The sequence below is a fragment of the Gorilla gorilla genome, chromosome X (assembly GCF_029281585.2).
Source record: "Gorilla gorilla gorilla isolate KB3781 chromosome X, NHGRI_mGorGor1-v2.1_pri, whole genome shotgun sequence".
In the NCBI taxonomy this organism is placed as follows: Eukaryota; Metazoa; Chordata; class Mammalia; order Primates; family Hominidae; genus Gorilla; species Gorilla gorilla.
In genome coordinates this window covers 89,687,711-89,704,418 of record NC_073247.2, presented here as the reverse complement: position 1 = coordinate 89,704,418, position 16,708 = coordinate 89,687,711, and the positions used below count along the sequence as shown (strand labels likewise).

At 39.2% G+C, this 16,708-nt stretch overlaps 1 protein-coding gene across 4 annotated transcripts in view; it reads right to left on the bottom strand.

The window, feature by feature from the left end:
• ATP7A (ATPase copper transporting alpha) overlaps positions 1 to 16,708 on the bottom strand; it is a 138,449-nt gene that overhangs the window by 26,441 nt on the left and 95,300 nt on the right. For all 4 annotated transcript variants that reach the window (XM_055376065.2, XM_055376064.2, XM_019019294.4 and 1 more), the window contains 8 exons: positions 14,713 to 14,874; positions 12,718 to 12,794; positions 12,296 to 12,521; positions 10,866 to 11,099; positions 9,225 to 9,316; positions 8,113 to 8,240; positions 3,630 to 3,784; positions 2,948 to 3,082 (listed from right to left, as the gene is read on the bottom strand). In XM_055376065.2, the coding sequence (XP_055232040.1) occupies positions 2,948 to 3,082; positions 3,630 to 3,784; positions 8,113 to 8,240; positions 9,225 to 9,316; positions 10,866 to 11,099; positions 12,296 to 12,521; positions 12,718 to 12,794; positions 14,713 to 14,874 (1,209 nt within the window). The remainder of the gene's footprint in view (positions 1 to 2,947; positions 3,083 to 3,629; positions 3,785 to 8,112; positions 8,241 to 9,224; positions 9,317 to 10,865; positions 11,100 to 12,295; positions 12,522 to 12,717; positions 12,795 to 14,712; positions 14,875 to 16,708) is intronic.

Sequence of the window (16,708 nt, the reverse complement as noted above, 5' to 3'; positions counted from 1 at the left end):
AATATATGGTGCTGGAAAAACTAGCTAGCCATATGCAGAGAATGAAACTGGACTCATATCTCTCACCATATAAAAAAATTAACTCAGGATAGATTGAAGACTTAGATGTAAAACCTCAAACTATAAAAACCCCAAGAAAACCTGGGAAAAACTCTTCTAGACATTATCCTAGGGAAAGAATTTATGACTAAGACCTCAAAAACAATTGCAACAAAACCAAAAATTAATAAAGGAGATTTAATTAAATGAAAGAGCTTCTGCACAACAAAAGAAACAATCAACAGAATAAACACAGAACCTACAGAATGGGAGAAAATATTTACAAAGTATGCATCCAACAAAGGACTAATATCTAGACTCTATATGAAACTTAAATCAACAAAGATAAAACAACCCTATTTAAAAGCGGGCAAAGGGCATAAATAGACACCTCTCAAAAGAAGACATACAAGTGATCAAAAAACACATGAAAAAATACTCAACATCACTAATCATCAGGGAAATGCAACTTAAAACCACAATGAAATACTCCTTCACACCAGTCAGAATGGCTATAATTAAAAAATCAAAAAATAACAGATGTTGGCAACGATGCAGAGAAAAGGGAACACTTATATACTGTTGGTGGGAATGTAAATCAGTTCAACCTCTACGGAAAACAGTCTGGAGATTTCTCCAAGAACTTAAAATATAACTACCATTTAACCCAGCAATCCCACTACTGGATATCTACCCAAAGGATTTTCTTATATTTATTTTAAATTGTTTTATCAAAAGACAACTGCATGTGTGTGTTTATCACAGCACTCTTCACAATAGCAAAGACATGGAGTCACCCAGGTGCCCATCAATGGTGGACTGGATAAAGGAAATGTAGCACATATACACCATGGAATACTATGCAGCCATAAAAAAGAAAGAAATCATGTCCTTTGAGTAGCATAGGTGAAGCTGGAGGCCATTATCCTAAGTGAGTTAACGTAGGGACAGAAAATCAAATACTACATGTTCTCACTTATAAGCAGGAGCTGAACAATGGCTACACATGGACATAAAGATGAAATCAATGAGCAGTGGGGCCTCCAAAAGGTGAGAAGAAGGGAGGGGGGCAAGGGATGAAAAACTACTTATTGAGTACTATGTTCACTGTTTGGGAGATGGGGTCACCATAAGCCTAAACCCCAGCATCACCCAATATACCCATGTAATAAACAATATACCCACGGGCCGGGCACAGTGGCTCATGCCTGTTATCCCAGCACTTTGGGAGGCCGAGGCAGGTGGATCACCTGAGGTCAGGAATTTGAGACCAGCCTGACCAACATGGCGAAACCCCATCTCTACTAAAAATACAAAAATTAGCCGGGCATGGTGACATAAGCCTGTAATCCCAGCTACTCAGGAGGCTGAGGCATGAGAATCACTTGAACCTGGGAGGTGGAAGTTGCAGTGAGCCGAGATCGTGCCACTGCACTCCAGCCTGGGCAACAGAGCAAGACTCTGTCGCAAAAAATAAATAAATAAATAAATAAATAAACATGCACATGTACCTCCTGAATAAAAAATAAAATAAATAAATACAACAAAGTAAGACTTTACTTACTTTGAGTAGGAGTCTCGCTCTGTTGCCCAGGCTGGAGTACATTAGTGCAATCATGGCTCACTGCAGCTCTTATCAGTAACAGTTTTACAGTGTTAGGTTAAGTTCTCAAATACTTAAATATTCATCCAAGAATTATAGATCTATATAGAAACACAGCTGGAAGGGGCTTTCATAGATTTCTAGGCTTATGCTTCCATAAACTTCACATATGTATACATGTTGTTGTAGAAAAAGAACAGATTCTTGTCACACGACCAGGAAAAGATTAGGTCTGCAGACACTTTGAAGGGTGAGGGGAAAGGAATTTATTGGCCAAAAAGGAAAAAGGAAAAACAACTCAGCAAAATGAGATTGAGTCCTGTTAACAGGCTCTCCACCTCACCGATTGAACCCCAGGTACCACCCAGGAACAGGTCAGTCCAGACTCCTTCCCTATACAAACGGGGTGAACTTCCCGGGGCCCCACCCCATCCTCCCAGTGCGTAGGTGGACATTATTTAGAAAGAATCAGTCGGGGGTAGGGGAGTAGGGCAGGCTTCATCTGGGACCAGCAGTCTGGTTTTTCAACCTTCAGGATGTTTTAGGCTTGAAGGTTTTCAACCTTCAGGGGTTTCGCACGGGGACCCTTGGCTGTCACCTGCATCTGTCAATATGTTAGATGCTTTCACCTATACTAATTCCAATCCTGTATCTTAGGTATTATTTTCCCTATTTTACAGATAAGAGAACTGAAGATAGTAAAACTTACATGACTTAAAGTTTATATATCTAATTTGAGGCACAGTCCAGTTCTGCTTTACCACTTTACAACACCATAGACAGCATCAGAGAACTAGATGAGTAGACACTAATAATATCTTATATTTGTAAAGCATTTAATAAGTTACGAATTATTTCTAATATATTATTTAACCTTCACAACAACCTTAAGTTACACAAAATGGGTATTATTAAAACCTCACTTTATAGTTGAGGAAACTGAAGCTCAGAGAGCAATTAAGTAGTCTAAGATCATATTGACAGTAAATGACAGAGCTGAAATCCTGAGGTTTTCCTCAATATATCTATAGTCCTCTGTGAAAGCAAAACCATGTCAGAAATGAGACTAAGCATAACATGTAAAAGTTTGGTATTTGCTTTTGGAAAATCACCAGTCATAATAAAATTTTTTTTCCAAAAGGAAATTTTTTATATTTATAAAAATGCAAATATTATTATTATCACCCTCCCACTCCAAACCTTTAAAGATCCTGGTAATTATTAAAGTTATTTCCAATGAATTACTAATGCAAAAGACTCACAAATTGTTCTGCATATAGTAAAGAGTTATTACAAGTCACTTACAGGAAAGTAGGTTTCCACAATTTCAAAATTCAGAAATCCAATTACAATCCATACCAAGAGGGTGGCAATGGAAACAAAAACAATAAAAGGAACAAAATAGCCACTGAGTTTGTCTGCAAACTGCTGGATAGGAGCCTAGAATTAAAAATAACAACAATAATAAGAAGAAGAAGCATATCAAAGTCTTTTCTGATACTGAATGCAGAGTATATTTAGTAGTTAGCACAAATAGAAATATTTTAACAAACTTCATGTTAATGGCCAGGTGTGGTGGCTCACACCAGTAATCCCAACACTTTGAGAGACTAAGGCAGGATGATAGCTTGAGTCCAGGAGTTCGAGACCATCCTGGGCAACTTAGGGAGACCCTGTTTCTATAAAAAAAAATTTTTTTTAATTAGCTGGGTGTGGTGGCATGTGCCCACACACAGTCCCAGCTACTCGGGAGGCTGAGGCAGAAGGATCGCTTGAACTTAGGAGGTCAAGGGTGCAGTGAGCCATGATGGTGCCACTGCACTCCAGCCTGGGCAACAGAGTGAGACCCTATCTCAAAACAAAAACAAACGAACTCCATATTAATGCAACTAAAATTTTTATTGGAAAACGTAAAAACTAGGTGAAGATTTATACTGAGAAGGCTTTAAAGAAAATAGTTTGTGTTTCTCCTAGGGAGTTAAGTTACCTTTGATGTTTGTGCCTCTTCCACAAGTTTGACAATTTGAGAAAGGGTTGTGTCTGCTCCAACATGTGTTGCGCAGATAAGCAGTGACCCGTTCTGGTTAATGGAACCAGCAATCACTGTGCTGCCAGGTTTCTTAGCCACAGGCATTGCCTCCCCTGTATGGAGAGTAAAGATAGATTTAAGGAGCATAAATGATCACTATCATGAAACTTATCATTATTTGTTACTTGTCAAAAATATCTAGATATAAAATAGAATCTGAACAAATGCCTAGGTGAAAGTTGCTTTCCCTTTTTCCTTATATCAGTTCTAGGCCAATGCCAGGAATATAAACCTTGAACTGGAAAAACCTGTATGGTAGCTCTTGTTGGCAGATACTTTTAGAGTTTCACCCTAGTCCTAGAACATTGGTTCTTAACCTGTTTTCAAGGAACATTTAGAAATGTGGGAGGGAGTTTTCGTTTGTAATAATGACTGCACGGGATGGGGAAGGGGGTGCTACTACTTCGATTTAGTGTGCCAGTGCCAGGGTCAGGGGCACTGAATTGTACTACAGTGCGTAAGAGAGTCCCCGAGAACTAAGAATTGCCCCATCCAAACTGGCAATAGCACCCCTATTGAGAAACACACAGTCTTGTTGGGCACAGTGGCTCATGCCTGTAATCCTAGCACTTTGGGAGGCTGAGGCAGACAGATGGCTTGAGCTCAGGAGTTCGAGACTGGGCAACATGGCAAAACTCGATCTCTACAAAAAAATACAAAAGTTAGCCAGGCATGGTGGCATGCGCCTGTAGTCCCAGGTACGTGGGAGGCTGAGGTGGGAGGATTGTTTGAGCCTGGGAGGCAGAGGTTGCCATGAGTCAAGATTGTGCCATTGCACTCCAGCTTGGGTGACAGGGTAAGACCTTGTCTCAACAAAAAAAAAAAAAGAAAGAAAGAAAGAAACACACAGTCCTAAATTATTTCCACATGGTTCATAAACTGAGCTTCTTCTAGGACTATCAGAGAGTTGAGATCGGAAAGGTATCATTTTGATTCTGCTTCAGATTGGCCTTAGTTACCTAAAATTTCTAAAACTATGCCAGGCCTATTCCCTTAGAGTAGACCCTGATGTGGAAAACCTGGACTCGTGTCATAGCTCAGATTAGACCAGTCTTTACAGCAGGAAGGGCAGAATAGGTATTTGCCCAGGAAAATTTGCCAAAGTCCATCAAGTCTACAGGAAACTGAGACAACTTCCTTTGGTTATGCATTCTAGCAGCTAATAATCTCCAGTGATAAAAGTCTTCAATAGTTGATACGGTTTGGCTCTGTGTCCCCACCCAAGTTTCATCTCTAATTGTAATCCCCACATGTTGAGGGAGGGACCTATAATCCCCACATGCCAAGGGAGGGAGGTGATTGAGTCATGTGGGGGCATTTCCCCTATGCTGTTCTTGTGATGAGTGAGTTTTCACGAGATCTGATGGTTTTATAAGTGTCTGGCATTTCCCCTGCTGGCACTTCTCTCTACTGTTGCCTTATGAAGAAGGTCCTTGCCCCCTTCACCTTCTGCCAAGATTTTAAGTTTCCTGAGGCCTTCCCAGTCATGCAGAACTGTGAATCAATTAAATCTCCTTCCTTCATAAATTACCCAGCGTTGGGTATGTCTTTAGAGCAGTGTGAAAACTGACTAATGTAGTAAATTGAGTAAGTTGTTACCACAGGGAGTAGGACACTGCTATAAAGATACTTGAAAATGCGGAAGCGACTTTGGAACTGGGTAATGGGCAGAGGCTGGAACAGTTTGGAGGGCTCAGAAAAAGACAGGAAAATGTGGGAAAGTTTGGAACTTCATAGAAATCTGTTGAATGGTTTTAGGTTTTTTTGTTTTTTGTTTTTGTAACAGAGTTTCGCACTTCTTGCCCAGGCTGGAGTGCAATGGCGCAATCTCGGCTCACTGCAACCTCTGCTTCTTGAGTTCAAGTGATTCTTCTGCCTCAGCCTCCCAAGTAGCTAGGATTACAGGCATGCTCCACCACACCCGGCTAATTTTATATTTTTAGTAGAGACGGGGTTTCACCATGTTGGTCAGGCTGGTCTCAAACTCCAGACCTTAAGCGATCCACCAGCCTCAGACTCCCAAAGTGCTGGGATTACAGGCACGAGCCACTGCGCCCAGCCAAACTTGTTGAATGGTTTTGATCAAAATGCTGACAGTGATGTGAACAATGAAGTCCAAGCTGAGGTGGTCTCAGATGGAGATGAGGAACTTATGGGGAACTGGAGTAAAGGTCCCTCATGCTATGCTTTAGAAAAGAGATGGGTGGTGGCCGGGCGCGGTGGCTCACGCCTGTAATCCCAGCACTTTGGGAGGCCAAGGCCGGCTGATCACGAAGTCAGGAGATTGAGACCATTCTGGCTAACACGGTGAAACCCCGTCTCTACTAAAAAATACAAAAAATTAGCCGGGCGTGGTGGCGGGTGCCTGTAGTCCCAGCTACTCCAGCGGCTGAGGCAGGAGAATGGGGTGAACCGGGAGGCAGAGCTTGCAGTGAGCCAAGATTGTGCCACTGCACTCCAGCCTGGGCGACAGAGCGAGACTCCGTCTCAAGAAAAAAAAAAAAAAAAGAGACGGATGGCATTTTTTCCCCCACCCTAGAGATCTGTGGAATAGTGAGCTTGAGAGAGATGATTTATGATACCTGGCAGAAGAAATTTTTTAAGCAGCAAAGCATTCAAGACATGACCTGCATTATTCTGAAAGCATTCAGTTTTATGTGTTCACAAAGAGATGGTTTGAAATCGTAACTTATGTTTAAAAACGAAGCAGAGCATAAAGGCTTGGAAAATTCACAGCCTGACAATGCAATAGAAAAGAAAAACCCATTTTCTGGGGAGAAATTCAAGCGGGCTGCAGAAATTTGCATAAGTAACGAGGAGCCAAATGTTAATCGCCAAGACAATGGGGAAAACATTTCCAGGACATGTCAAAGATCTTGGCAGCAGCCCCTCCCATCAAAGGCCCTGAGGCCTAGGAGAAAAAATGATTTTGTGGGCTGGGAACCAGGGCCTCTGATGCTCTTTGCAGCCTCAGTGGCATCGTATCCTGCATCCCAGCAGCTTCAGCTCCAGTCATGGCTAAAAGGGGTCAAGGTACAACTCAGGCCATTGCTTCAGAGGGTGCAAGCCCCAAGCCTTGGCAGCTTCCACGTGGTGTTGGGCCTGCAGGTGCACAGAAGTCAAGAACGGAGGTTTGAGAACCTCTGCCTAGATTTCAGAGGATGTATGGAAATGCCTGGATGCCCAGGCAGAAGTCTGCTGCAGGGGAGGAGCCATCATGGAAAACCTCTGCTAGGGCAGTGCAGAAGGGAAATATAAGTTTAGAGCCCCCACACAGAGTCCCCAATGGGGCACTGCCTAGTGGAGCTGTGAGAAGAGGGCCACTATCCTCCAGACCACAGAATGGTAGAGATCCACCAACAGCTTGTACTGTGTACCTAGAAAAGCCACAGACACTCAACACCAGCCAGTGAAAGCAGCCAGTGGCAGGGGCTGTACCCTGCAAAGCCACAGGGGTGGATCTGCCCAAGACCTTGGGAGCCCACTTCTTGCATCAGCATGACCTGGATGTGAGACATGAAGTCAAAGGAAATCATTTTGGAGCTTTAAGATTTAATGACTGCCCCAACGGATTTTGGACTTGCATGGGGCCTGTAGTCCCTTTGTTTTGGCCAATTTCTCCCATTTGGAATGGGAGCATTTATCCAATGCCTGTACCCCCACTGTATCTTGGAAGGAACTCGTTTTTGATTTTACAGCCTCATAGGTGGAAGGGACTTGTCTTGTCTCAGATGAGACTTTAGATTGTGGACTTTTGAGTTAATGCTGAAATAAGACTTTGGGGGACTGTTGGGAAGGCATGATTAGTTTTGAAATGTGAAAAGACATGACATTTGGGAGGGGTCAAGGGTGGGATGATATGGTTTGGCTCTGTGTCCCCACCCAAATCTCATCTCAAATTGTAATCCCCACATGTCGAGGAGGGGAGGTGATTGAATCATGGGGGCGGTTTCCCCTATGCTGTTGTCATGATAGTGAGTGAGTTCTCATGAGACCTTATGGTTTTATAAGCATCTGGTATTTCCCCTGCTAGCACTTCTCTCTCCTGCTGCCTTGTGAAGAAGGTCCTTGCTTCCCCTTCTCCTCCACCATGATTACAAGTTTCCTGAGGCCTCCCCAGACATGCGGAACTGTGAGTCAATTAAATCTCTTGGCTTTATAAATTACCCAGTTTCAGGTATTTCTTTATAGCAATGTGAAAATGGACTAATAGCATAACTAAAGCCACAAAGTAAATCTGAGGAAATTGATTTAATACAGTCTTAAAAGAACTTATTCTCTCTGTTCATAATTTAGTTATTCATAGCTTCTACAAAAAGTGCTTCATCTTTCATGTCTATTTTTCTTAACATTTTGGTCATGATCCTTTGAAAGAACATACCTGTGATGAGGGACTCATCTACCATAGAATGTCCTTCAATAACACGACCATCCACTGGAAATTTGCCTCCTGGAACTACTTTAATGATATCTCCACGTTGTACAAGTTCCACATCCACTTGTTCTTCACTGGATATAAGTTAACATAAAAAGCACCATGATAATATGCTTCCTACCCTGACCTCTCCATGTAAGCTCTTTAGTTCACGTCAAGCTTGTGGCTCCATAATTACTGCCAATGGAAGCTAGAACCAACATTTAAACTAGGAACTAGTATGTCAGTCTTGCTTACTGTTAGTGAACAGCACAGTAGCTAGCACAAAGTAGGCACTCTATTTTTTTGAACAGTCATTAAATTAAAAATGAAAGTTTTAAAAAATAATGTAATGGGTTTCATTTAACTAAAAATTTCTTTATTATGTAACTTTGCCTAAACAATTTTATTAGTATAAAAATGAGAAATACAAAAGAATGAAATATAACCAAGTCTTTAGTTTTATCTTCCAATTTACAAGTAACATAGGAGTTATAGAACAAGTTAAATGAAACCAAAAGGAAACAAAGGATAAATTCACATTGTGGGATATTCTACAGAACAACTGATGGCTATTTCTTCAAGTCAATTGTTTTGTGGGGAGGAGGGAAGGAAGGACAATGAGAAGAAAGAAGGGAGGCGCTGTTTTAGATTAAAAGAACATAAGCCATATGATAGTCAAATGCTATGATGCATGGATCCTGTTTGAATTCTATTTCAGGCAAAGAGACTTAAAACATTTTGGAGACAACAGGAGAAATGTGAATATGACATTAAGGAATTAATGTTCATTTTGTTAGGTACAATACAGTAGTATAGTTATATCAGAATATATCCTTTTTTAGAGATAACACAGAATATTTAGCCGTAAAACAATATGACTGAAATTTGGTTTAATACTACTGCAACAAGAAAGACAGACAAAATGGATAGATGAAGTACGGCAAAATGTGGATAATTTTTATATCTGGGAGACAGATTATGTGAATTCATGATAGTCCTTTTTCTACTTCTGTATATATTTGAAATTTTTCTTAAGAAGTTAAAAAAAGAGAAGAGGGAAGAGTGAAGATAAATACCTGAGGAGGATATTATCAGAATCAAGAGTTACAATAGTTGCTTCTGTAGCTTGTAGTGAAATTAACTTTGCAAGAGCCTCTGATGTTTTGCCCTATAAATTAAAACAAACACATTGAAAATGCTAAGGAAGAAAAAGTTCAGGTCTTAACTAAAATAAAAATACAATCTTTAGCATTTACCCAAAAGACAGCTTTAGGAATATTAATTTGTTTAAAAATTAATATGAAAATGTTTCACTTCAAAATGTTTGAATGTTTCACTTCAAAATGTTTCACTAGAAAATGTTTCACTTCAGAAAGACGAAGTACACAAAATATTTTATTATTTATTTATTTATTTATTGTGAGACAGAGTCTCACTCTGTTACCCAGGCTGGAGTGCAGTAGCATGATCTCGGCTCACTGCAACCCCTGCCTCCTGGGTTCAAGCAATTCTCCTGCCTCAGCCTCCCGAGTAGCTGGGATTACAGACGCGCGCCACCATGCCTGGCTAATTTTTGTATTTTTAGTAGAGCTGGGGTTCACCATGTTGGCCAGGCCGGTCTCAAACTCCTGACCTCGTGATCCACCCACCTCGGCCTCCCAAAGTGCTGGGATTACAGGCATGAGCCACCGCGCCCAGCCTAAAAGTACACAAAATATTTTTAAAAGTATTATTAGGTATAATTTATGAAGAAATTATATAAATTAATAAGAAAAATATGAACTCAATAAACACACAGGCAAAGGACATATATAGGCAAATCATTCAAAAGGAAATATAAACATCCGATGATGAAAAAATGTTTATCCCCACCATTAATGGAAGAAACACAAACTAAAGTTACCCTGTAATACCATTTAATGTCTATTAACTTAGAAAGAATTTGGGGGGGGATGCAATGCTGGTGAAGTTGTAGTAAAAATACTTCACTGACATACCCCTGCTGGCAAAAACTGTTACAACTTGTACCATGAACCAGAGAAATACTTATGCCCTTTAACCCAGTAAACACATCCTTTGTAATGTCTTCTAAGATATTAGCTCAATGGAAATGACTATTAGACATGAGTATGTTCAATGCAGGATTATCTAAAAATAAAAAATTAGAAACAATCTAATGGTGAAAAACACCTGAATAGTTTATTAAATTAAAGCAAACTGATGTGACAGACTTAGTCAGAAATATTAGATAATAATCTAGACTGCAAAAATGGTGAAAAACTTTATAGTGTTAAGGGTACAAAGTAGTATGAATACTACATTTGCAACTCTGTTAAGTAGAAAGGTATGTAGAATGGAATTAGAAAATGATTTACATTATAGCAAGGGAATATGGGTGAATTTTTTCTATCATTATTTTAAACCATGTGGTCATGTCAATTTTTCAATTAATAATGTAAGTAAATAAGTGATAAGTATTTCTCATTTGTCTCTCTCTCTTAAAATAAACAGACATACTGTACTATCTACAGTATTAATTCCATATTTGGTAAATCTTCTAAACTGATATTTAACTTAAAATATTGCCAAAATGAAAATACGTCTTTCAGTAAATGGTTAACTACATAAAAGCATGTATTTCCAATGATTGGCCTAAAAAATACTAAGGTCATTTATCCACCCAACATTTTAACAAATGTCACCCTTTCTTACTTTACCTTTGCTATATGTTCCAGCCATCGGCCTAGTGCAATAAACACAAACAGCATAGGGGGTGTGTCAAAGAAAGTAATAGGGTTCACTTTGGCTCTCTCATACATTGCAACTAGAAGAATAATCAAAGAGTAGGCAAATGCAATGGTGGTTGCCAGCACAATCAGTACGTCCATATTTGCTGTCTTATGCTTCAGTGCTTTATAAGCCTGAATGTAGAAGTACCAGCCTCCGAAAAACTGCAATATAGGAATGATAATCATTGAATTTTAAAAAATGCTGAAATTCACATATATATCTCAATAACTTAAAGTATCAATAGTCACTTTCTTTGGCTTTTAGCTAATCCATAAACACTAAAGGCAGATTAAGCCAAAACAATTGTGTTTGTATTTCAATAGATGTACATGCAGAGGGAGGTATTCAAATTGTTGCACAAGCCTGTGGGGCTATCATCTATGATCCAATGGATATTCCATAATACAAGGAAAATCAGATATTTCTTCCTTTTTTTTTTTTTTAAGAGACAGTCTTGATATGTTGGCCAGGCTGGTCTCAAACTCCTGGCCTCAAGCAATCCTCCTGCCTCAGCCTCCCAAGTAGCTGGGATTACAGGCATGAGCCATCACACCAAGCAGATTTTTCTTTCTGAGGCTAGCAAAAACAAGAACTAAGAAAGGAATTACATTTTCTCAAGGATTTTTTTGTATAAAACTCACCCATCTTTTCAAAACTCAAACTAACTGGTATATCACAAGCTACGAAATCTGTTGGCCGTTTTTGTTGGTAAATATAACTGGAAAGCTTATTTCATTAAAACAGAGAAACTAAGATGTTTTTTAAAATCATTATTGCCTTTTATAAGGATCAGATAAAGGAAAAGATTTATTTGATAGAAGTATTCTATTCCAAAGTAAAAGTTTATCTCGAAAAAAGAGTTTAAAACATACAGAAAGTAACGAACTGAAGTGCCAGGAAGAAATAACAAAAATAAAGTCATTGAGCTGGGTGCAGTGGCTAGTGCCTGGAAGTCCCAGCTACTCAGAATGCTGAGGCAGAAGGACTGCTTGAGCCCAGGAGTTCAAGACCGCAGTGAGCTGTGCTTACACCACTGCATTCCAGCCTGGGTGACAGAGCAAAACCCCATCTCTAAAAAAAAAAATAGATAAATAAAAATTTAAAAATAAAATAAAGTTATATACAGTAGCAGATATAAATACCAAACCCAAAAAACTTGAACTCTTTCTTAGGGGTTAAATGGCATCTATTATCCACTTAAATAACTACCCAGTTGAAGATTATTTTTATAAAGCATATGGCATAAAATGATCAGACTTCTAGCTAACATCAGTTTTGTAGCTGAAAATAAACCTTGCCTGCCAAATTTTGCTTATTTTTTATTATTAACAAATATATTTGCTAACAATTCACTTGCCTGTACAGGTACACACAATAAAAAGGACAGCAAATTCATAACAGACAATCCTGGAAGAATCTGGCGCTCCAGGAACATAGAAGAATGAAGGTTGATCATTTCTTCTTTACTCATGTTTTGATTATGGTGAAGAGTTGCAAAGTGGTGGTCCATAACCATCATATATATCATCAGCCCCATTACAGGAATACAGAAAAACAGACTCACAAGAAAAGACCGTCTCCATCTTATATGGAAAAAATAAAAAGAGAAAAATCATGGTCATAAATAGCTAATGGGTAAGGATTCTACGTACTACAGAGAGATATACGTTGTGACCATTTCATCCAGTATAAGGATGATATTATAAAAACTGACATGCAAAAAAAAATTTGTAATAAGGAGTCAAAATCTGTTTTTTACTGACACTCCAAAGTACTTACTGTCTTATTTCTCGTTTATGATCTAAGTGACTTGCTGACCGATCCTTCTTGACCAAAGAAGCTTCAAAACCTAAGCTCTAAGGAAATTCATGAGAAAAAAATTATTTCACTGAACATATAAATATTGTATAGAGAAATTCTAAGCCATGGTATTGTCATTAAGAACAGTTCAATTACTGAGGGCAAGTCACTCTGGGGAATACAAAGATGAAGATGTGCTTCCTGCTCTTGATTGCATTTGTTTCCAATCTTTCATCAAACAAATGAATATTTCCTTAATGCTAGTTAATATGTATCCTATATATAAGAGTTTAACTCAAGTACAACTGTCCTCAGTAGAGGTTCTCATTAATAGGCCATAAAAGCTAGCACCAGGCCGGGCACGGTGGCTCATGCCTGTAATCCCAGCACTTTGGGAGGCCAAGGCGGGCAAATCACAAGGTCAGGAGTTCGAGAGCAGTCTGGCCAACACGGTGAAACCCCGTCTCTACTAAAAATACAAAAAATTAGCTGGAAATAGTGGCAGGTGCCTGTAATCCCAGCTGCTCGGGAAGCTGAGACAGGAGAATCGCTTGAACCCAGGAGGCGGAGGTTGCAGTGAGCTGAGATCGCACCACTGCACTCCAGCCCAGGCGACAGAGTGAGACTCTGTCTCCACAAAAAAAAAAAAAAAAAAAAAAAAAGCTAGCACCATACTAAACATATTATTCAAGGCCTTGCATATGCAGTATTTAGTCTTATCAGAAAAAGAACATGAACAAAAATCATTTTCCCCAATAAAACAAAGTATAAAAAGGAAACTACCCCTACGCAAGACTTATCTGACCATAGATAGTAATACACATTACATTTCCAACTGCTAGGGGAAATGCTGCCATCTTACATTTGTTGGCAGTGCACAGTGAATAGAACAAGCATGAGCTTTTGAAGTCAGAGTAATTAGGCTCAAATCCCAGTTATGACAGTTATTAGCTATGTGACTTTGGATAAGTAACTTAACTTCTCTTAACCTGGGTTTCCTCACCTCCAAAATGAATATGACCACATTGCTGTGGGAATTAAGGGTTGAAGCTTTGCAATCTTGGTAATGGCACATAGCAGGTACTCAGTAAAACTAGTTTCACTAAAATGGTAATGATAATGTCATCTATACTAATAGGATCTTAACTGAACTAATAAAATGCTTTAAATCACTTGAACACCAATTCTATAGCATACTGAAACTTTTAAAATACATTCACATGTATTACCACTTAAGATTTATTGAAGAACACAGGATGAATCTGTCACAAAGAAAGGATTGTGTTTGTTTGTTTGTTTGTTTGTTTGTTTTAGAGACAAGGTCTCTCTCACGGTAACCTTCAACTCCTGGACTTAAGCAATCCTCCTACCTCTGCTTCTCATGTGATTAATACTACGGGTGCAGGGCGCCACACCTGGCTAATTATTTTAATTTTTGTTGCAGAGACAGGGTCTCGCTACATTGCCCAGGATGGTCTTGAACTCCTGGCCTCAAGTGATTGTGCCCTCTAGGCCTCTCAAAATGCTGAGATTATAGGCATGAGCCACTATGTCCAGCTGGGTTTAGTCTTTTAAATTTCTTACTTTAACTTAAAAATAGGTCTTTTGTTTTGACCTAACAAACAAAAAGCCATCAAGCAGGATCCTTCACTTTCTTAGTAACTAATATGAATCTTATTTATAACAAATTATACTTTATTTCCATTTTCTAAATATTTTAAGTGTTTTGTGGTTCTAACTTGTTTGCTCCTGATTAATAGTGTAAATGTACCTTTGCCTAACTTTTCCTGAAAAAGACCAAAAAAAAAAAAATGCAGACACGTTTACATTAAATTTTGAGACAGATCTTGTTTGAAGTGTTCAAAGGAGTTAGATTTTTTTTTCATTGCCTCTATCTGATGCAAACCAGAAATGATTCACGGGAGTGCTGATTAAATAGGTAAGAACACAGAAACATAAATTCTTGGCACTTACTTCAATTGTATGGATAATATCTCTAGGACCAATAATTTCTGGGTCATATTTAATATGTGCTTTGTTGGTTGCCAGGGCCACGGAGCAGTATAGGATCCCTCTGTGTTTTGTGAGACTAGACTCTATTTTATGTACGCAGGAGGCACACGTCATTCCCCTCACCTGTTAAAGACAAAGCATTTGTTCTTCAGGAATATACTTTTTCCACCATTAAACATGAGTTATCACTTTTTTTTTTTTTTTGAGACAGAGTCTCTCGCTCTGTCGCCCAGGCTGGAATGCAGTGGCACGATCTCGGCTCACTGCAACCTCCGCCTTCCAGGTTCAAGTGATTCTTCTGCCTCAGCCTCTCAAGTAGCTGGGGTTACAGGCATGTTCTACCATGCCTGGCTAATTTTTTGTCTTTTTTGTAGAGACAGGGGGTTTCACCATGTTGGCCAGGCTGGTCTCGAATTCCTGACCTCAAGTGATCCACCATGCCCAGCCCGAGTTACCACTTTTTACTAAAAGTAAGTAAATCATGGGATTGCCACACAAGATCTTAATTGCACTACTAGTATGCTTTAGATATGATCATTAGGATACCATTTTTATACCACATTGAACAAATATATGGTCCCAGATAGAAGAGGATCTCATTAAAAGTCTCCAAATTCCTGTCACTACTACTCAGTGATAGAGGATTTAACATTTATTATTGTTTCTTGCATCCAGTCTTGCTTCCCGCTGGATTTTTTTTTCATCCTGCTGAAGTACATAACCACCAGTATAGCTTTCAGTGAAATTAATGGATGGCAAAAGTGTTTTGACTTTGTACGTCTAAAAATGTATCTTTCCCTATATCTTGAGTGGGGTTATAGTTTAGCTGGGCGTTAAATTATAAAATGGATGGGCATGACTTCTAGAATGACTGCGTGAGGAGCTCAGCAAATCGTTTCCTCAAAAAGCAATGATAAAACTGACAAAAGTATCAAAAAACAGCCATTGAAATACTCTGGAAATTGACCAAAGGGCATACCACAAATTAAGAAGGATTTATTCAAGAATATCTGCTGAAGGTATATCAGTGCAAATGGTGCAGTAAGACCTCTAAAATTCTCTCCTCTGTAAAAGCAATGAGAAAACTGGCAGAAATTGTAAGAACCATCTTTTTCCAGAAATCTGGAAATCAAACAAAAGCTTGCAGCAACCTAGGAAGCATTTATTCAAGAAAACAAGATGGAGTCCAAAAAATAGAATGAATAAGACATAGTATTTCATAGCACAACAGGATGACTATAGTCAATAATAACTTAATCATACATTTAAAAATAACTAAAAGAGTATAAATGGATTATCTGTAACACAAAGGATAAATGCTTGAGGGGATGGATACCCCATGTTATATGATGTGTTTGTTACTCATTGCATGCCTGTATCAAAACGTCTCATATACCTCATAAATACAGGCACATGCACCTATGCTGTACCCAGAAAACTTCTGTGCTCTAAACAACACCGCCAAGGAAGAGGCAATACCAGAATGGGAGAAAATATTTGAAAATCATATATCAGATAAAGGACTTGTATCTAGAATATATAAAGAATTTTTACAACTCAGTAATAAAAAGACAAACAATCCAATTAAAAATGGGCAAAAATGGTCGGGCGCGGTGGCTCACGCCTGTAATCCCAGCACTTTGGGAGGCCGAGGTGGGCGGATCACGAGGTCAGGAGATCGAGACCATCCTGGCTAACACAGTGAAACCCCATCTCTACTACAAATACAAAAAATTAGCCGGGCATGGTGGCAGGCGCCTGTAGTCCCAGCTACTCGGTAGGCTGAGGCAGGAGAATGGTGTGAACCCGGGAGGCGGGGCTTGCAGTGAGCCAAGATCGCGCCACTGCACTGGGCGACAGAGCGAGACTCCATCTCAAAAAAAAAAAAAAAGGTAAAAATTCGAATTGTTTCTCCAAAGAACATTTATGAAAGGCCAATAAGCACAAGAAAAGATAC